Source organism: Neoarius graeffei, chromosome 20, assembly GCF_027579695.1.
Source record: "Neoarius graeffei isolate fNeoGra1 chromosome 20, fNeoGra1.pri, whole genome shotgun sequence".
Classification (NCBI taxonomy): Eukaryota; Metazoa; Chordata; class Actinopteri; order Siluriformes; family Ariidae; genus Neoarius; species Neoarius graeffei.
This window is the reverse complement of record NC_083588.1, coordinates 11,857,262-11,878,738: the sequence shown is the minus strand read 5'-3', so window position 1 is coordinate 11,878,738 and position 21,477 is coordinate 11,857,262. Positions and strand designations below refer to the sequence as shown.

Here is a 21,477-nt window from a genome sequence, read left to right as displayed (position 1 = left end):
CTATAGAGTTCAATACAATACAGATCTAAAAACATGACCTGTGTCTCGGCAACCATTCCCACTGTGCTCAGACTGTTCTAATTAAAATAATAATCATAATAATAATAAAAAAAATTGCTGACACAATTTGTTCCATCATGAAAGGGGAGTCCCATGAGCACTGTGCATCACATTTAGTCTGAATGAGAAGTCAAAATCCGACCTGAAAGAGCCACCGCTGCTGATGTTGCACGGCTCATTATACAGTCACAGATGCAGTAGATCTGTTTCACGAATACGGATGTGACGGCCACAGACACACGGGGTAATATCGTCCCACATTCTACTTTTGCACCGTATGAGTTTGCTGCACAGTTTCAGCTCATCTCTCATCTCATTATCTCTAGCCGCTTTATCGTTCTACAGGGTCGCAGGCAAGCTGGAGCCTATCCCAGCTGACTATGGGCGAAAGGCGGGGTACACCCTGGACAAGTCGCCAGGTCATCACAGGGCTGACACGTAGACACAGACAACCATTCACACTCACATTCACACCTACGGTCAATTTTAGAGTCACCAGTTAACCTAACCTGCATGTCTTTGGACTGTGGGGGAAACCGGAGCACCCGGAGGAAACCCACGCGGACACGGGGAGAACATGCAAACTCCACACAGAAAGGCCCTCACTGGCCACAGGGCTCGAACCCGGACCTTCTTGCTGTGAGGCGACAGCGCTAACCACTACACCACCGTGCCGCCCATGCTGCACAGTTTATCATTTCCATTTACAGTCATATCATACTCAAATAACTGACACAACAGTTTGTTTGATTTACAGTTTATTTGATTTAACCTTCCATAGTTTTATATAGAGTGCACACATTTTAACACTGTGGGGTTGTGAAAGCTATGTTTGTTTGTCACCAATTGTGTGTTTCTTTGTTGAAGTTTTCTTTGAGTTACCTCAAGCGGTGGGGGGGCGGTCCCTTCCTGGTTGGGCAAAAGGTGTGGCCGAGGGCTGAAGAGATCAAATTCTTGAAGCCTGCTCGTTAGGCCATTCCATGTTTCACCTTGTGCCCAAGGGGGATTTTGGCTTGACTTAGTTTTACTTTGGATCTATTTGTCATCAATGTTTACCCCTTCTGTGTTATTTGGTTTGGCCAAGCGACTAGATATGTTCCTTTTTGTTTCATTGTCAGGGGTCAGTTTTATTCAGTTGATATCATGTCAGATGTCTGTGTCTTAAGTCAAATTATAATTTGCTGACCTCTTTTACAGTCAAGTCAAAGTCCCTCTCATGCCAGAATCTGGTCTTCCCAGGCAGTCTCCTGTCCCAGGACTAACCGACTCTTTAAAGCGTATGGGTGCGGCACCGATCTCCGTTTCGATCGGCCTCTCGCCTATACAGCTAGGGTTACAGTTGGGGGCTAGTCCTCTGGTCAATGTGAGAGTTTGACTTCCCCGCTAGCATCTGTATTGCAGCGTGCCTTGCCAGACGGCAGTAGGTACCATTTTTGTATCTGTTTCTCGTCAATGTTTATTTTTTGTTTACCCCTTCTGTGTTATTTGGTTTGGCCAAGCCACTATATACGTTCCCTTTTGTTTCATCGTGTCGGGTCAGTCTTGTTCCGTGAACATCATGCCAGATGTCTGTGTCTCAAGTCAAGTTATATTTTGCTGACCTCTTTTGTAGGCCTAGTTCTTAATAATTTTGGTCTGTGTAAACTTGTTCAACATTTTTGGGTCAATAAAACCCTGCTTTCCGAACCAAAAACTTCTGTGTCCTCTTTCCTCACTGTTTGGTCCCCGACAACAGACATCATACTGAGAGATACCGAGACACGGATTTACACCTTCACATCGGCTTCTTCTTCAATCCAAACACAGCGACGATCAGTACCAGCTCACACAGGGAAGGAATGACACTGGAAGAGAGAAAGAGATATTTATTGTTCAAACTACACTGATCACAACTCAATAGGCGTGTAACGATACAATGTGACACGATGTATCGTGATGCAAAAATGATGTGCATTGTGGAAACACCATGAGGTCCCAATCTTTGTAATACGTATAGTTAAAATATACAGAGATCATACTGGTCACATGGTTGTGTCCCTTCATGGACAGCCTGCACTCTTACTGGGAATCATCTGCACTTGTAAAATGACAGACGTGCATGATACGTTATATAGTTACACAGCTACATTATATCCATGAAAAAGAGTTCTTTCGGAGCTTTCAAACGACATCAGCCCTGCACCATTGTGATTTACAGTGCCCAAGAAAGATGCTGAGGAAGACGGTCGCTTTAGCCCACTTTGGAGCTCTATCTCTGGTTATAAATGGCACCTCAGGCATTGCGATGAAGCTCATTATGTTCCAATTCATTATTTTCGCCAGGTCAGGGACTTTTGTATTTCATGTAAAGTTATGCTGAACATGCACAACAATTTGTTGACAGTATTAAACCTCTGAAGCAATTTTTTCATTTTATACATTCGAAAACGCACACTGTTCAGGATTCAGAAAAAAGGAGTCTTTTCAGATATAATTTTTCTCCATGAAAAACATGTTTAAAATATTCTTTGAATTGAATTTACCTGAATCAAATCTTGACCGGAGTGCATCGTTAACACTGACAGTTGAGCACATTATTTAATTTTCTCTGTCTACAGCAGGCCGACGTGTGGTGTTGTTCTTACTGACCTGCAGAATGCGAAGATTATCCAGTAAACCCAGCATTCCCACTGCTGGAAAACAAAGAAAGACAGAGAGACGGATGCGCTGCTGTGACACGCCATAGCTGGAGAGACAAGCTCAGGAAAAATGAAACGTACATTTTCCAAAAAGTGCGAGAAGACTGTTGTCTGGTTTGTTCGTTTCCACGAAAACAAAAAACACGGGATTGGGGAGCACACTGGAGGTTTTGCATGTGAGGTTGGTCTAGAAATTTTTTATTCAGAATTTGTCCACCCCCGTGTCTTCAGGGAATAGGTAAGTTTGCTGAAATATGACGAGGAGAAAGGCATTTGTGTGTGTAGGATGACATCAGTAAGGATACACAGCATTCCTTGGTTACCGTTGAACATCGAGACACCGGAGAAGAATCCAAACAATTCAATGGCAAATAGACACAGAGTTACTGATAGAGCAATAATCAACCTGGGAAAAAAAGAGAGAGAGAGAGAATACATACTTTGACTTATTTTGACACTTGAGAATTCAAGCAAATGCAATTTTGGGACTCGAGATGTAATTAGAATGAGTTCTAGGAACAACGCGATAGCAAAATCGTTTTCGATAGCATTTCATTATCAAGGTATTCACAGATGTGAATTGACTGTCTTGTATTGTAGCAAACATTTTCGTGTGGTATTTTTGTTTGTAGACTTCAGTTACCATGGATACAAAGAGCTAGCTAATACAACCTGACAAGAAATCTGAGCAGCAGTTGTGCATGACCATAGATTTTGTTGGACCGAGATGACATCAGTAACGGTATCAAAGAAAAGGAAATTGAGAGGCTGTCACACTTTATTATAGGCTAAAGTGATTATCAGACAACTAGAGGATACTGTTTTTAAAACAGCCCCTGGCATGTTGGTGGTCTGTCTGCCAGCTTTCACCAACATTCCCAGCTCAACTCCATGCAAAAAACCAACAAAACCAAAATCTAACCCAAAAATTCATCCAATTAAAAAAAAAAAAATGGAGATATGTTTTTCTTCTTTTTCTTAGCCATTGCATGTTGAAGCATGGTATATGAACATCATGCACTCCATAATCCCACTTTCCAATATACACCGATCACCCATAACATTATGACCACTGACAGGTGAAGTGAATTAACATTTCTTATCTCATGACAATGGCACCTGTCAAAGGGTGGGATATATTAGGCAGCAAGAGAACAGTCAGTTCTCGAAGTTGACGTGTTGGAAGCAGGAAAAATGGGCAAGTGTATGGATCTGAGTGAGTTTGACAAGGGCCAAATCGTGATGGCTCGATGACTGGGTCTGAGCGTCTCCAAAATGGCACATCTTGTGGGGTGTTCCCAGTACGCAGTGGTTAGTACCTACCAAAAGTGGTCCAAGGAAGGACAACCGGTGAACCAGTAACAGGGTCATGGGTGTCGAAGGCTCAATGATTCGCATGGGGCATGAAGGCTAGCCCATATGGTCCAATCCCACAGAAGAGCTACTGTAGCACAAACTGCTGAAAAAGTTAATGCTGGTTAAAACAGAAAGGTGACAGCATAAACTTTTTCCTTTCTTGGACCACCTTTGGGAGGTCCTAACCACTGCATACTGGGAACACCCCACAAGATGTGCCATTTTGGAGATGCTCAGACCCAGTCATCTAGCCTTTACAATTTGGATCCTTACGCGTGCCCATTTTTCCTGCTTCCAACACATCAACTTCAAGAAGTGACTGTTCTCTTGCTGCCTAATATATCCCACCCCTTGATAGGTGCCACTGTCACAACATAAATCAATCTGATTATGTGGCCACCTGTCAGTAGTCAGAGTGTTATGGTTGACTGGTGTAACTTGCAAGACAAATGGTTCTGTACAAGGGTAGCACGGTGGTGTAGTGGTTAGCGCTGTCGCCTCACAGCAAGAAGGTCCTGGGTTTGAGCCCAGCGGCCGACGAGGGCCTTTCTGTGTGGAGTTTGCATGTTCTCCCCGTGTCTGCGTGTGTTTCCTCCAGGTGCTCCGGTTTCCCCCACAGTCCAAAGACATGCAGGTTAGGCTAATTGGTGGCTCTAAATTGACCATAGGTGTGAAGGTGAGTGTGAATAGTTGTTTGTCTCCATGTGTCAGCCCTGCGATGACCTGGTGACTTGTCCAGGGTGTACCCCACCTCTTGCCCATAGTCGGGGCGGATAGGTTCCAGCTTGCCCACGACCCTGGACAGGATAAGTGGCAACAGATAATGGATGGATGGATGGTTCTGTACATGATATTATAAACACACTTTCTGCACTTATACTTTGCGGGGGATGTTTAAACTAACCTAACCTGGCAACCCTGTTGTAAACTGTCCTATCCGTTGCTTCTCCTCCACAGAAAATGTACATCAATCAAGCAGAGGGCAGCATGACTCCTGCCCCAACGGGTCTCTGTTCGTGCTTGTTGCAGTTCCAATTTTTGACCACTAGGTGCAATAATAACTCTTACCCCTTTTCCACCAAATCAGTTCCAGGGCTGGTTCGGGGCCAGTGCTGGTTCACAACTCGTTCAACTTGCGAGCCAGCTGAGAACCAGTTTGCTTTTCCATAGCTCGGAGTGCTAAGGGGAGCCACGTCATTACATCGCTGTATACGTCAGTTACGTCACTGAATACGTCAGTTACGTCACTGCGTTTGCATAAACCTTGGCGCGAACATCGAAGCAACAACAACAACAACAATAATAATGGATGACTTTGCGTTTGTACAGCTGCTGCTTCTCGTCGCTTAAAAATGGCGACCTTTCGCTGTCTTGCTATTGTTGTCGGTCTTAACAACTCCGCCCCCCCCCCGCTGACGTAAGCGGTTCTTTCCTCTGGCCCAGCAGAGAGTTGGTGCTAGCCTGGAACCGGTTTTTCTGGCCCCAGAGCCAGTTTTTTGTCAGTGGAAACAGAAAACCCGGTTCCAAACTAAGCACTGGCCCCGAACCAGCCCTGGAACTGCTTTGGTGGAAAAGGGGCATCTGTGGAGCAGCATGGGACAGTGAGCAGACTTCCCCATGATCGTGCAACAGCCAGGAAGATGAGCAAATCAGTGGAACATCACATTACACCTGCCAAACAGTAACATTTTTAAATCGCTGATCACTCAAAAGAGGTAATTAGTATTTCTACACAAATTTAAAATGGATGAACTTGTGAATAAAGCCTTGGTAAAGATTAACATTTGTTGAAAAGCTGATATACAGGATATGGTCGGGTTCCTACTACAATTACCAGGCCATCACTGAATATTCAGTAATTACTGCACTGTCCATCAGTGTTTTTTTTTTTTTACCGGTTGTCCTCGGTCGTGTACTGCTCCTCTGTGAAGTCCAGGGGTAAGCATGATTTAACATTGTTTCCCTGTAAAACACAGCAATGTTGAGTTGGAATTATTTTGCAGTGTCGGTTGCATCTTTAATTCCTGTACAAATACATGATGATTACTTCATATACAGAGTACGGAAGCCGAGAGAGGCCCTTCATATAATCCTTTTTTTTATTCACCTTGTTATCCCGAGATAACGACATGATTAATTCAGGATCTCGAGAAAACAACACAACTAATTCGAGATCTCGAGAAAACAAAACCGTTATTCCGAGATAACGACATAATTAACTCAGGATCTCGAGAAAACAACACAACTAATTCGAGATTTCGAGAAAACAAAACCGTTATTTCGAGATCTCGAGAAAACAAAACAATTATTCCGTGATCTCGAGAAAACAAAACAATTATTTCATGATCTCGAGTAAACAGCTGAGAAATGGTTCATTCAGGTGCGCCAAGAGACTTGTGATATGCTGACTTTGGGGCTATTTTTCATTCTGTATAGACGCAACTTTGGTCATTAGAATGTCTGGAATAATCGATCACCTAATAAGGCAATATTTTGATTAGGGGTTGACACAGGGAGAGATTGCATTAAGTCTTTTAATAAGGGATAATTTCAAAATTAGTCCACGGCACCTCCGCAGAAGACTGGCCCGGCTTCGTCTCTACGGACGGAGATACAGTGATCCAGCTGAGATCATGAAATAATTGTTTTGTTTTCTCGAGATCTCGAAATAACGGTTTTGTTTTCTCGAGATCTCGAATTAGTCGTGTTGTTTTCTCGAGATCCTGAATTAATTATGTCGTTATCTCGGAATAACAGTTTTGTTTTCTCGAGATCTTGAATTAGTCGTGTTGTTTTCTCGAGATCCTGAATTAATTATGTCGTTATCTCAGGATAACAAGGTGAAAAAAAAAAAAGATTATATGAAGGGCCTCTCGCGGCTTCCGTAACAGAGCAATGGCCCTTTTCCACTACCCTTTTTCAGCTCACTTCAGCTCGCTTCAGCTCACTTCAGCCCGACACGGCTCGCGTTTCGACTACCAAAAACCAGCACGACTCAGCTCGTTTCAGCCCTGCTTAGCCCCTAAAACTCGCACCGTTTTGGAGTGGGGCTGAAGCGAGCCAAAGCGAGCCGAGTGAGGTTGGGGGCGTGAGCAGACACTCCCCTGTGCACTGATTGGTGAGGAGGCGTGTCCTCACATGCCCACACACGCCCCCCGAGCGCGCTGGGATCTGTAAACACCGCAAACCCGGAAGAAGAATAATTACGAATTACGAGAATTTCTGAAGCCTTATGCGCCTCGCCTCATCTATACGCTCTTGCCAGTATCTGTCCGCGTTGTCGGTGACAACAAGCCACAGAACCAAGACCAGCAACACTAACGACTCCATGTCCTCCATGTTTATTGTTTACTATTCGGGTCGTGAGACTACCGCTTAAAAGATCACTGAATCAGTGACATACAGAGCATCGTGCACGAGTTCGCGGAGCGCAAGGCTCGTCGTATGCCCTTCAAATAATGCGCGCAGTAGGCTATTGATGTTTTATTATGAGCCATGTACAGTATGTCGCCTAATGTTTTTTTGTTTGAGTTACATGTTCGTCTGAAGGACTTAATGTACAAAATAACATAGTTGCACCCCGTAGTGTTGAAATTGGTAAACACAGTGCATTCAGTGAGGTTTGCACCGCCCTCCTTTTATTTCTGACTCTTCCTGTCACCACTCTGAGCGCTCATTCGTATGCCCTTCAAATAATGTGCGCAGTATAGGCTATTGATGTTTTATTATGAGCCATGTACAGTATCCTAATGTTTTTTGTTTCTGAGTTACATGTTCGTTTGAAGGACTTGATGTACTAAATAACATAGTTGCACCCGGTAGTGTTGAAATTGGTAAACACCGCAGTTGCGGACATTTTGTAGCCTAAAATGATGTTATGATAAGCTTTAATAAAGGGCCCGGTCATTTGCCCCGCCCCCGGCCCGGCTCTGACTTGTTCCGCCACTGTCACTGATGTCACTGTTTGCGCTGCTTAACGACATCACGTGACGTCCACCCACTTTCGCTAACTCCACCCAATGTGTCCACCCACTTCCAGCCAGCACGGTTCAGCGCGGTTGTAGTCGAAATGCAACTCCAACAGCCCCGCTCAGCCCGACTCAGCTCGACTCGGCACGGCACGGCTCAGCCGCGTTTGTAGTGGAAAAGCGGCATATGTCTGCCGAGAGACAGTTTCCAAGCCACCATGACCTGCTCATGAAAAAGTAGAGATAATTAAGCTTCAGTCAATGCAGCTCTGACAGTCCAGTCGTTCCAGCTGCAAGCGAAATCACCGTTTTATATTAAATAATAAATGGCCATTTCTACAGTAACAGCTTACACAGGGACTTGTACAGATCACTTTCCAAACATTGATTCAGTATCAGAGTCTGTCAGTGCTTTGTAACAGTCAGAGATAAAGCTGCTCCTTTCACTTTTCTGTCACAGGGAAGTCTTCAGGATGGAGGAGTTTGGACTTTACTGAAACATGACATCACTAGAATGGCAAGCTGCATATTTTTATCTTATTAATTTCAAGAGAGACAGAGAGAAAAAGAGAGGCTGGTGGAATGACTAGAGATAACTGGTATAAAGCAAGGACCTAACTTCATGGTAAATGTAACTCTAAACAGACAAAAATGCATCTCACTTTCATTTTTAAAAAATGGTTTCGGTGGGCAAACTGCTGTGGTAAAAGTACCACGAACAAGTCTAAAATCTGATGTGCCAGGAATAATAATAATAATAATAAAAACCTTTGGATGTTGTGTATTAGGAACATAATCAACTTTGGGGAAACAGGAACTCAACTTTGCATCACGCCTCCCTATTGTTGATTACCTTCCGATAACAGAATGCCACCAGAAAGTGTTTTATTACAAACTTAGCACTGGATCAGTTTTCACATTTCCTGGGTGTGTGTGTTTACCCGGGACCAGAAGATGGTGATGACCATCACCAGGTGAGCAGTGAGGATGAGAAACCGAGCTGGGACGAGGCTGTGTATCACTGACATGTCCAAAAAACACCAACAGGTTCATTCTGGTGAAAACAAACAAAAAAGAACACCCCCCCCCGACACATTATAGAGTGTACATACACAGAAATAAAACCCAATTAAATCACAGTTAAGTTGTATAAAAAGTACCACGAACAAGTATAAAATCTGATGTGCCATATTTTTACTCATTCTAAGCTTGAACAAAAACAACAACGACGATGACTACTATGACTACTCATCCTAATATTACTATGACTACGAGAACTACTACTATTAGTATGACTACTACATCACGTGACGTTACGATGACATTCTTGTATTGACTGTTCATGTTTATTCATGTTTTAGCTAAATAAGTACAATATACAGTGGTGCTTGAAAGTTTGTGAACCCTTTAGAATTTTCTATATTTCTGCATAAATATGATCTAAAACATCATCAGATTTTCACACAAGTCTTATAAGTAGATAAAGAGAACCCAGTTAAACAAATGAGACAAAAATATTATACTTAGTCGTTTATTTATTGAGGAAAATGATCCAATATTACATATCTGTGAGTGGCAAAAGTGTGTGAACCTCTAGGATGAGCAGTTAATTTAAAGGTGAAATTAGAGTCAGGTGTTTTCAATCAGTAGGATGACAATCAGGTGTGAGTGGGCACCCTGTTTTATTTAAAGAACAGGGATCTATCAAAGTCTGATCTTCACAACACATGTTTGTGGAAGTGTATCATGGCACGAACAAAGGAGATTTCTGAGGACCTCAGAAAAAGCGTTGTTGATGCTCATCAGGCTGGAAAAGGTTACAAAACCATCTCTAAAGAGTTTGGACTCCACCAATCCACAGTCAGACAGATTGTGTACAAATGGAGAAAATTCAAGACCATTGTTACCCTCCCCAGGAGTGGTTGACCAACAAAGATCACTCCAAGAGCAAGGCGTGTAATAGTCGGCGAGGTCATCAAGGACCCCAGGGTAACTTCTAAGCAACTGAAGGCCTCTCTCACATTGGCTAATGTTCATGAGTCCACCATCAGGAGAACACTGAACAACAACGGTGTGCATGGCAGGGTTGCAAGGAGAAAGCAACTGCTCTCCAAAAAGAACATTGCTGCTCGTCTGCAGTTTGCTAAAGACCATGTGGACAAGCCAGAAGGCTATTGGAAAAATGTTTTGTGGACGGATGAGACCAAAATAGAACTTTTTGGTTTAAATGAGAAGCGTTATGTTTGGAGAAAGGAAAACACTGCATTCCAGCATAAGAACCTTATCCCATCTGTGAAACATGGTGGTGGTAGTATCATGGTTCGGGCCTGTTTTGCTGCATCTGGGCCAGGATGGCTTGCCATCATTGATGGAACAATGATTTCTGAATTATACCAGCGAATTCTAAAGGAAAATGTCAGGACATCTGTCCATGAACTGAATATCAAGAGAAGGTGGGTCATCCAGCAAGACAACGACCCTAAGCACACAAGTCATTCTACCAAAGAATGGTTAAAGAAGAATAAAGTTAATGTTTTGGAATGGCCAAGTCAAAGTCCTGACCTTAATCCAATGGAAATGTTGTGGAAGGACCTGAAGTGAGCAGTTCATGTGAGGAAACCCACCAACATCCCAGAGTTGAAGCTATTCTGTCTGGAGGAATGGGCTAAAATTCCTCCAAGCCAGTGTGCAGGACTGATCAACAGTAACCGGAAATGTTTAGTAGCAGTTATTGCTGCACAAGGGGGTCACACCAGATACTGAAAGCAAAGGTTCACATACTTTTGCCACTCACAGATATGTAATATTGGATCATTTTCTTCAATAAATAAATGACCAAGTATAATATTTTTGTCACATTTTTTTAACTGGGTTCTCTTTATCTACATTTCGGGCTTGTGTGAAAATCTGATGATGTTTTAGGCCATATTTATGCAGAAATATAGAAAATTCTAAAGGGTTCACAAACTTTCAAGCACCACTGTATTATGCGCCCGCATATAGCTAAATAGCTAGTCTAGGCAGGTTTGTAAATACAAATATCTAAATATAATATCTAAAACAAAGCTTCTAGAAGAAATTTTTACAAGACAGATTTTTTCTTTACAAGAAGACAAACTATTTCTCTTCCTTTTTCTTTACAAAAACAATTTTTTTTGACAAAACAGAACATTTTATTGTACAAGACAGATTTTCCAACAAGATATAAATTCTGACAAACTCTAGATCTAGAAATATGTTGAAGACTACTACTACTCCTGTTAGTAGTACGAGTAGTAGTAGTCCTACTAATACCACTAGGATTGCTACTATTAGTCCTCATAGTCGTAGTAGTACTAGTATTATTACTAGTAGTCCTTGTAGTAGTAGTACTACTACTAATAGTACTAGGAGTCCTAATCGGAGTAGTAGTAGTATGACTACTACTAGTAGTAATCCTATGACAACAACTACTACTACTACGAGTCCTAGTACTACTACTTCTACTATTATGACTACTAGTAGTCCTAGTACAACTACTACGAGTAGTAATCCTCATGCAACTACTTCTACTACTACTATTACTATGACTACTATTACTATGACTACTAGTCCTAGTACTCCTACTAGTAGTAATCCTAGTACGACTACTACTACAACTAGTAGTCCTCGTACTACTACTACTATGACTGCTACTACTCTTCCTAGTACTACTACTAGTAGTAATTCTGACTGCGACTACTACTAGTAGTCCTAGTACTACTATTACTACAACTACTATGACTACTAGTAGTCCAAGTACTAGTACTAATATGACTACTAGTTGTAGTCCTAGTAGTACCACTACTAGTAGTGCTACTACTACAAACACTCGGATTGCTATTATTAGTCCTCGTAGTTGTAGTAGTACTAGTAGTCCTAGTAGTAGCATTAGCAATCGTACGACTAATAGTACGAGGAGTCCTAATAGTACTACTACTAGTCCTAGTACTACTACTACTCATCGTAGTCCTAGTAATACCAGTGCTACTACGACTACCACTAGGATTGCTATTATTTGTTCTCGTAGTCATTCTAGTATTAGTACTAGTAGTCGTAGTATTAGCAGTAGTACGACTAATAATACTAGGAGTCCTAATAGTAGTCCTCGTAGTAGTCGTACTACGACTACTATTACTAGTCGTAGGCCTAGTACTACTACTAGTCCTACTCCAACTATTACTACTAGTCGTAGTCCTACTGCTACTACTGGTCCTAGTACTACTACAACTACTCGTCGTAGTCCTAGTACTACCAGTACTCGTAGTGCTACTACGACTACCACGAGGATTGCTATTACTTGTTCTCGTAATCGTTCGAGTATTAGTACTAGTAGTCCTAGTAGTCGTAGTATTAGCAGTAGTACGACTAATAATACTAGGAGTCCCAGTGGTCGAAATACTTTTTTCCAGTGTTCTACAATATTGCAGAATGTCAAAATTTTGTTCTGCAATTTGGAAATATTTTCTGCAAATACACAATCCTCCATACTACACCCTTCTCAACCTAATAATGCCTATATTTACATCATATCTAGCTTTACAACTCATAGCATTACTGTAATTCTTTATTCTCTCACTCTATTTCAAATTTCAGTCTTCACAGATCCTTCTCTGCAGCAAAGTTATCATTCCATGATACCTCCACAGGTCTTTCATCCCCCTCGCCCTGACACTACGGGCTACTACAACTTGAAGTATACCAACTAATTCATAAATGTACTAGTTATCACACCCACACATTATCCTTCCACACAACATACTAATAAAGGTATCACCACAATAAAAAATAGAACACAACTGTTCTTCAAGAAACAAAACATTCATTTTCATGTTACACGTCATGTTACATTTTGTCAAGATTAAGTTTCTAGCTTGAACAATAGATTGTTACCCAAAATGTACTTCATTCACAGTGTTTGCATCTGCAACCTGTAGTTTTAAATTGAAATCAAGGTTTCAATTCTCTGTTACATCTTACGATGATGCAAAGAATTGATGCCGTTATGGAATAAAACCCAACTGGCAAATGGAAAGACGTTTGGGTTCATGGTGTTTGCCTGGCTTCTAAAGTGCAAGGTCATGAACTGAACTGAGAATGACTGCAGGGGCTTCACTGCTCTAAACTAACAACAGAGAACTGGGTACAAACTAATCACGGCAGAACTGAGAGCTACAGAACTACTGAGAGCTACAAAACTGAACCGATGAGCTTTGGCTTACAGGGCAACTGTTTTACTTTGTGCTAGTCTGCACCACAGGCAAGACAGCACTCGTAAAAACAATAGAACATGTACACAAAACATGTAAGCTATTAGTGTAGCTTGGTATGAGAAAACAAAATATTCAAAAGTATCTATGAATAAAGGTAAAATACTGTTGCTGTCTTCAAAAGGGATATAATATCAGTATAATTTTGCATGATTCAACAATACAATATATACAAACCTAAACAATATGTATGCAAGAAAAGAACTAGTCAGAGTCTTCGCTTTCGCTTTTTGGTGTCCCCCTCACGGACGCGCGATCTGTCGCTGTTGTTGTTGGAGTCACGCTGGCTGCTGGTGTCACGGTCAGACCGTGACACCGCCATGCATCTCCCAGAATTCAATGTGGCACAACAAACATGGCTCCCAAGAAGATGATTGTTTCTTCGGGGCAAGAGTCCGACAAAAACGCCAAGAAACCAAAGACGATTTTGTCGTATCTTGGCAAAAATGGTGTCACGGTCTGAATTTACCACCAGTCTGAATTTACCAGGTAAATTTATACTGTAGCAGCCACGGTCTAACCTTACCACAGTATAAATTTACCAGCTTGGTATAATTGGGCCTAGTCTGAATTTACCAGCCTAATATGAGATTTATGTTCATGTTCATACTTGAATTATTTACACTTTATCTTGATGAATATTGATTTGTTTAAGTAAGACTCCTCATGATTATAATAATTTAGTTATTCTCTCAAATTTACCAACTTGGTATAATTAGACTGCTGTCATTGGGCCTAGTCAGAATTTACCAGCCCAATATGATAGGAGATTTATGATCATACTTGATCCACAAATAAATTATTTTCATTTTATCTTGATGTCTGTGAAGATTCTCAGTCATCCAGGTACATAGTAATCTGTGGTTGGTAGAAGAGAGCAACTGGACTTGCTTGAAAATTCTTGAAATTATTATTGCTTAACTGGCCCTTACATTACCCGGCCCCTAATTGGTTAGGCAGGAAGATATCTGTGACGAATCTCAGTCATCCAGGTACATAGTAATCTGTGGTTGGTTGAAGAGAGCAACTGGACTTGCTTGAAGATTCTTGAAAACGTTTTGCCTCTCATGCTAAAGGCATCCTCAGTTCTGTCTGACTAAAGGGAGTATCCAGTATTTATCCTCTCATGGATCATCATAGAATCCGAATCAGAATGCCGATGGCTGCATTGTAGGTGGCTGATAAAAGATGTCATAGACACCCACCTCTGTTCAATGATGGTCGTTCCAGGTTGACAAAAATGAACGATCCTCTCTGGCTAAGATGTCTGCCAGTTTTCTGGAAGTCCTCTCATACTCCTGCACCAGTCGAAGGGATCTCATCCCAAAGTGCGTAGAAACATATCTGTGATGAATCTCAGTCATCCAGGTACATAGTAATCTGTGGTTGGTTGAAGAGAGCAACTGGACGTTTTCAAGAATCTTCAAGCAAGTCCAGTTGCTCTCTTCAACCAACCACAGATCAGGAAGACTAAGCAATTACAAACTTAAACATTCAAATTACTTTCAATATCTCTGAACAGTCCAACTGGCTTCTTATGATTTTTCCTTTTTTCACATCTTCTCACTCAATCGTCTCTTCTGACGCTGCTTCTTCCAACAAGCACAGTTTGTTGACAGGTCTTTCCAAGATGTTGGTCTTGGTTTTTATCTTCACTCTTTGCACCATTCCGCTGGAATCCGGTAATGTTTCGACTACTCTTCCCATGAGCCAGGAATTGCGAGGAGAAGAGCTGTCCACTAGTAACACAACATATCCAGTAATAAAGTTTCTCCTTGGTCTTGACCATTTCTGGCATTCTTGGAGGAGAGGAAGATACTCACACGTCCATCTAGTCCAAAATAAATCCATGCTTTTTGCTCTTGATGACATCGTAGAGGACATCGTGTTACTAGTGGACAGCTCTTCTCCTCGCAATTCCTGGCTCATGGGAAGAGTAGTCGAAACATTACCGGATTCCAGCGGAATGGTACGAAGAGTGAAGATAAAAACCAAGACCAACATCTTGGAAAGACCTGTCAACAAACTGTGCTTGTTGGAAGAAGCAGTGTCAGAAGAGACGACTGAGTGAGAAAATGTGAAAAAAGGAAAAATCATAAGAAGCCAGTTGGACTGTTCAGAGATATTGAAAGTAATTTGAATGTTTAAGTTTGTAATTGCTTAGTCTTCCTGCCTAACCAATTAGGGGCCGGGTAATGTAAGGGCCAGTTAAGCAATAATAATTTCAAGAATCTTCAAGCAAGTCCAGTTGCTCTCTTCTACCAACCACGGATTACTTTATCTTGATGGATATTGATTTGTTTGAGTGAGACTCATCATGATTATAATATAGTTATTCTGTCAAATTTACCAACCTGGTATAATTAGACTCCTATCATTGGACCTAGTCAGAATTTACCAGCCCAATATGATATGGGATTTACGTTCATACTTGATCCACAAATAAATTTTCACTTTATCTTGATGAATGAATGAATGGCCCGTGTTTTAGATCCAGTTTATGCACTAAGTAGGCTGATCAGGACCAGCCAGCAGCCAGGAATGATGAACTTTGTTTCCTCATCCATATTCAACAGCTTGTCTACTGATAATCAAATCTCACAATTGTAGTCACAATTCGTGTTCTATTAGTCCGCAAATGTGTTGAAATGCTCGGTACAAAATCGCAGCAAGAAATGGTAAATTTAGACTTCCCGGGGGCGGCACGGTGGCGTAGTGGTTAGCACTGTCGCCTCACAGCAAGAAGGTCCAGGTTCGAGCCCCGTGGCCGGCGAGGGCCTTTCTGTGCGGAGTTTGCATGTTCTCCCCGTGTCCGCGTGGGTTTCCTCCGGGTGCTCCGGTTTCCCCCACAGTCCAAAGACATGCAGGTTAGGTTAACTGGTGACTCTAAATTGACCGTAGGTGTGAATGTGAGTGTGAATGGTTGTCTGTCTATGTGTCAGCCCTGTGATGACCTGGCGACTTGTCCAGGGTGTACCCCGCCTTTCGCCCGTAGTCAGCTGGGATAGGCTCCAGCTTGCCTGCGACCCTGTAGAAGGATAAAGCGGCTAGAGATAATGAGATGAGATGAGATCTTCAATATCAAAAGGCTTGACTAAATAAACTTGGTTGTTTATTGTAGCCCTGTGATAGCTCTATTTACCATGCAAAAAAAATTTGGTGATAACGTTATTTTTGGTGAATGTATGGCAATATGTGTCATATTTAGCAAAATTACTCGTGTCATTTAGAAAAAGTGCTTTTTTGACCACAGGTAGCTCCAAAAGGGATGCACTAACATCATTCTTTATACCATAAAACAAATATTTGGTTCTATATCATTGGAAACATAGTTAAGTTTTAATGTTGAATGCCAGTAAGTTTTCAGACTATTTTGATCAAATTAGTATGTAATTGTGTCAAAAAAATGTCCTCTCCGAGACAGCTAATTTTTCAATATAAAATAACATATCTAAAATGATTATTTTCATCCTAAAATGTGGTCAAGATATTGGGACATAAATATTAGAGACAACTAACACAAAGCTTACAGCCTTATATTTAAAAGCATTATGGAAGTAGTGGATTCTGAATTGTCAAAAAAAACGTCCTCTCCGAGAATCACTTCATTTGTTTCTCCCAGCCCTGCTTAAAGCTACACTTAATAATCTTGTTATAATACAAACTATTACACATGCCTATCTGTTCTTTAACTTGTCCTTCACTTAAAAACTGGTACAAGAACCAGTTTGAATCAATTTGAATTTTGGACCCCTGTGACACAAACTTTGTACCCTGATTGTAAAACAACCCTTAATTTTTCTTCTGCAATCTTGAAAATCATTCTGCAAAATGCAGACTGCAGACGGGTATTTCTTACACGTAGTCCTAGTAGTAGTCATACTACGAGTACTATTACTAGTCGTAGGCCTAGTACTACAGTACTACTAGTCCTACTCCAACTATTACTACTACTAGTAGTCCTAGTCCCCTCTGCCCCCTACCACAGATTCTGCTCGCACACCCCCTTCAGCATCTGACATGTCATCCTCACAGTCCCCCCCAACACACACACACACACACACACACACACACACACACACACACACACACACACCTCATCGTTCATTAACACACTGAACTCAGGGACCGCACATCTCACTTTACCTCGCTCATTTGCACTATTCCGCACTACCTCATCTTAACAGCTGCTATAGTTTGTTTATACTGCTTATTTCATGTTTCATGTTTACCTGCTATACCTCAAGTGCCCTTGACTGTTTGGTTATTTGAACCAATTTATGTATGTGTGTGTGTGTGTGTATATATAAGTGATTCCACGCTTATGGGTACTGAAATGGGGACATGAACTTATTTTTAAAAATTCACCTAAAACCATTTCTTTTTTTACCATCAGGTCACAAAACATGTAATCTTTAATGAATGATATGTTAAAAGATAACTTTAATTTTCTGAGATGTAATAAAAACATATTTATATGCCAAAGTCAGAACGTAACAGAAGTGTTGTGGACATATAGATTCTCAATTTTAACAATGTAGAATTACTTTTTGAAACATAGGAAGGTGATGTTTTAGCAAATATAATTAATAAACATGTGTAGTAGAATAAACATACACATTCTTTCAATAAGATTAACATGGTATATAGCTAGATTGTAATTAATTTGTAACAGACGCGACATGGACAATCGTAACAGAAGTAATGGAACAGACATCATTTTGGAACTCATAGGCTTGACTTTGGCATATAAATATGTTTTTATTACATCTCAGAAAATTAAAGTTATCTTTTAACATATCATTCATTAAAGATTACATGTTTTGTGACCTGATGGTAAAAAAAGAAATGGTTTTAGGTGAATAAGTTCATGTCCCCATTTCAGTACCCATAAGCATGGAATCATCTCATCTCATTATCTCTAGCCGCTTTATCCTGTTCTACAGGGTCGCAGGCAAGCTGGAGCCTATCCCAGCTGACTACGGGCGAAAGGCGGGGTACACCCTGGACAAGTCGCCAGGTCATCACGGGGCTGACACATAGACACAGACAACCATTCACACTCACATTCACACCTACCGTCAATTTAGAGTCACCAGTTAACCTAACCTGCATGTCTTTGGACTGTGGGGGAAACCGGAGCACCCCCACGCGGACACGGGGAGAACATGCAAACTCCACACAGAAAGGCCCTCGCCGGCCCCAGGGCTCGAACCCAGGACCTTCTTGCTGTGAGCCGACAGCGCTAACCACTACACCACCGTGCCGCCCGCGTGGAATCACTCATATATATATATATATATATATGAATGTTTAGTCTACGTCTAGTTCATATCTAGATTGTTTATACTGTTTATATTGTCTGAGTGTTTAGTCTGTGTGTAGTTCTTATCTAGTGTTTACACTGTTTATATTGTCTGAGTGTTTAGTCTATGTCTAGTTCCTATCTCGAGTGTTTATACTGTTTATATTGGTTGTTTTTTTCAATTATTCTATTTTTATTTCTTGCATTGCCTGTTTGCACTGTGGGTCAGAGAGGACTGATATTTCATCTGTGCTGTATGTCGAGCATGTATAGAATACTTGACAATAAAGTGGGCGGCACGGTGGTGTAGTGGTTAGCGCTGTCGCCTCACACCAAGAAGGTCCTGGGTTCGAGCCCCGGGGCCGGCGAGGGCCTTTCTGTGCGGAGTTTGCATGTTCTCCCCGTGTCCGCGTGGGTTTCCTCCGGGTGCTCCGGTTTCCCCCACAGTCCAAAGACATGCAGGTTAGGTTAACTGGTGACTCTAAATTGACCGTAGGTGTGAATGTGAGTGTGAATGGTTGTCTGTGTCTATGTGTCAGCCCTGTGATGACCTGGCGACTTGTCCAGGGTGTACCCCGCCTTTCGCCCGTAGTCAGCTGGGATAGGCTCCAGCTTGCCTGCGACCCTGTAGAACAGGGGTGTCAAACCTGATCCATAAAGGGCCTTGTGGCTGCAGGTTTTCATTCCAGCCATGCAGCAGCACACCTGACTTGGCTCATTCAATCAACTGGACTGCCTTCACACAGTCAAATACTTGCAGCCACACCCACCCTTGATTAAAGGGTGGGTGTGTCAGTTGATTGAATAAGCCAAATCAGGGTGCTGCTGCATGGCTGGAATGAAAACCTGCAGCCACACGGCCCTTTATGGATCAGGTTTGACACCCCTGCTGTAGAAGGATAAAGCGGCTAGAGATAATGAGATGAGACAATAAAGTTGACTTGTACTCGTAGTGCTACTACGAGTACCACTAGGATTGCTATTACTTGTTCTCGTAGTCGTAGTATTAGCAGTAGTGCGACTAGTTGTACTAGTCCTACTAATAATAATAAAACTGAGGCCATGCCTTAATGAACTCGTTCCCACGCATTAATAAGCAGTGAGCACACAATATTATTAGTCTTAAACAAAATAAACAAGTACAATAAAGGGCCTTTAACTGAATCAACCTCTTTGAACAAACAGCGAAAGCTCTCGGTTTCAGTCTCACCAGGTGCAGTCTTCAGTTCATCACAGAGCTCCAGTGAGCCTCAGTCCCCACTCCATCGCAAAACAATCACATTCACCTGAGGAGTTTCAAAGAGAATTCACCCAAAGCGTGACGTCTCGCCGACCCGTTACTACAGCAACGCTATTTTCCTCGGCGTTAATGTGGTTAATGAGATCACCATCGCCCCCTGCTGGACAGGAGGCGCCTGGGGGCTCACACTGGGACAGTCAGAGGAAGCTCGGATCTTTGATCATTCATTGAAATCAATCATCATTGGAGCTCAAACACGTGGTTTGCTTCACTTGGTAAACTATAATACACAAATTCACTTTTGTTGTTAAGCTCTGAAGCAACCTTTTGGACCATAAACCAGGGGCGCCGCCAGAAATTTTGGGCCCCATGAAAGATTAGAATTTTGGGCCCCGCAACTTTGCCCACCCTCGTCACGATTGCATTATTGTCATTATTTGACTTTTGATAGCCCATGGACCTTGAGTTTGTGACTTTGTTAGTACATTTTATGTATTAACCTACCAGGGAATAGATGAAAACTGGTCAGTGACTAATTCTGGTGCATTTACAATCACAAATGAAAATTCAAGATTTTGCCACATGCCTTCTTGTGCTAGGACAATTGGTAGTGAAATGTGTGATGTGACACGTTCTAAACCAATGGTTTAGAACGTGTGAACATTCCACACACGTAACCATGCCAAACACTTGACTGGTGTCTGTTATTAGCAACACTTTAATCTAGCAAACTGTATATGGCGCTCGCTCATTAAAAACTTCAATCCTAAAGCATTTATGGGTTGTATTGCTGCTTACCTCCTTCTCCAAAGGGGGGTTCAGTGGTTTGGTAGGGCGGAGGTCCCCCTGAGGCTGAATCTGTGCTTATTTAGGGCACCCCATTAGTTATGAAACTGGTTATTAGCACTAGCATAACGTAATATTTCATCTTGTTTATCACACAAGTCAGTTCAGTTATTAAAATGGAAAAAATGTCACTGTACAAACTGTAAAAGTGTTCTCTTGATAGGCTAATCCAACCACGTTCATACTGTTCATTTACCATTCGCTAATATGTTGAACACACATGTGAGCGATAGCTACCTTTCTTTGGGAAAAACTGAGTGACCAGTTGCCTGCCTCTCCGGTCCCTCTCAGCTTTCAGCTGCCTTTCTTTACATTTTTGACAGCCACTCTTCATATTTAGCGATCATAGACTGTACGCACTCCACTGCTGGCTGGCTGGCTGCTGCACCGCGACACAGCAGCAAGTAGCGTTGCACTGATCAGCACACAGATTTAACGCATCGCGCGTCTACCAGAACTGGACCGTACCATTTCGCAAAAGGGGGAGGGTTAAATGACAATATGTTGAAGAACTCAAGAAATAGACAGCCTTGTTCAATTAGCTCATTTTACCAGATGGAATATTGCATTGTTGTTATTTCAAAAGTCTTATTAAAATCATTAAAAGCATATTATCAGCCCCTTAAAGGGCCCCATGGCAGTGCTGGGCCCCTAGAATTGTTCTAACCTTTCCCCCCCTGGCAGCGCCCATGCCATAAACTATTGAGTTATTCACAGAACATTTTTTAACATAGTT

At 41.8% G+C, this 21,477-nt stretch overlaps 1 protein-coding gene across 1 annotated transcript; it reads right to left on the bottom strand.

Moving 5' to 3' along the window:
* Window positions 1-801: 801 nt before the first annotated feature.
* tmem107 (transmembrane protein 107) lies at window positions 802-20,005 on the bottom strand. The gene is made up of 6 exons (XM_060901238.1): window positions 19,866-20,005; window positions 9,004-9,116; window positions 5,990-6,057; window positions 3,044-3,144; window positions 2,689-2,785; window positions 802-1,904 (listed from the first exon to the last, which is right to left on the bottom strand). Exons 2-6 carry the CDS (start codon window positions 9,088-9,090, stop codon window positions 1,835-1,837), a joined length of 423 nt encoding a protein of 140 aa, XP_060757221.1. The 5' UTR covers window positions 9,091-9,116; window positions 19,866-20,005; the 3' UTR covers window positions 802-1,834.
* Window positions 20,006-21,477: the final 1,472 nt, after the last annotated feature.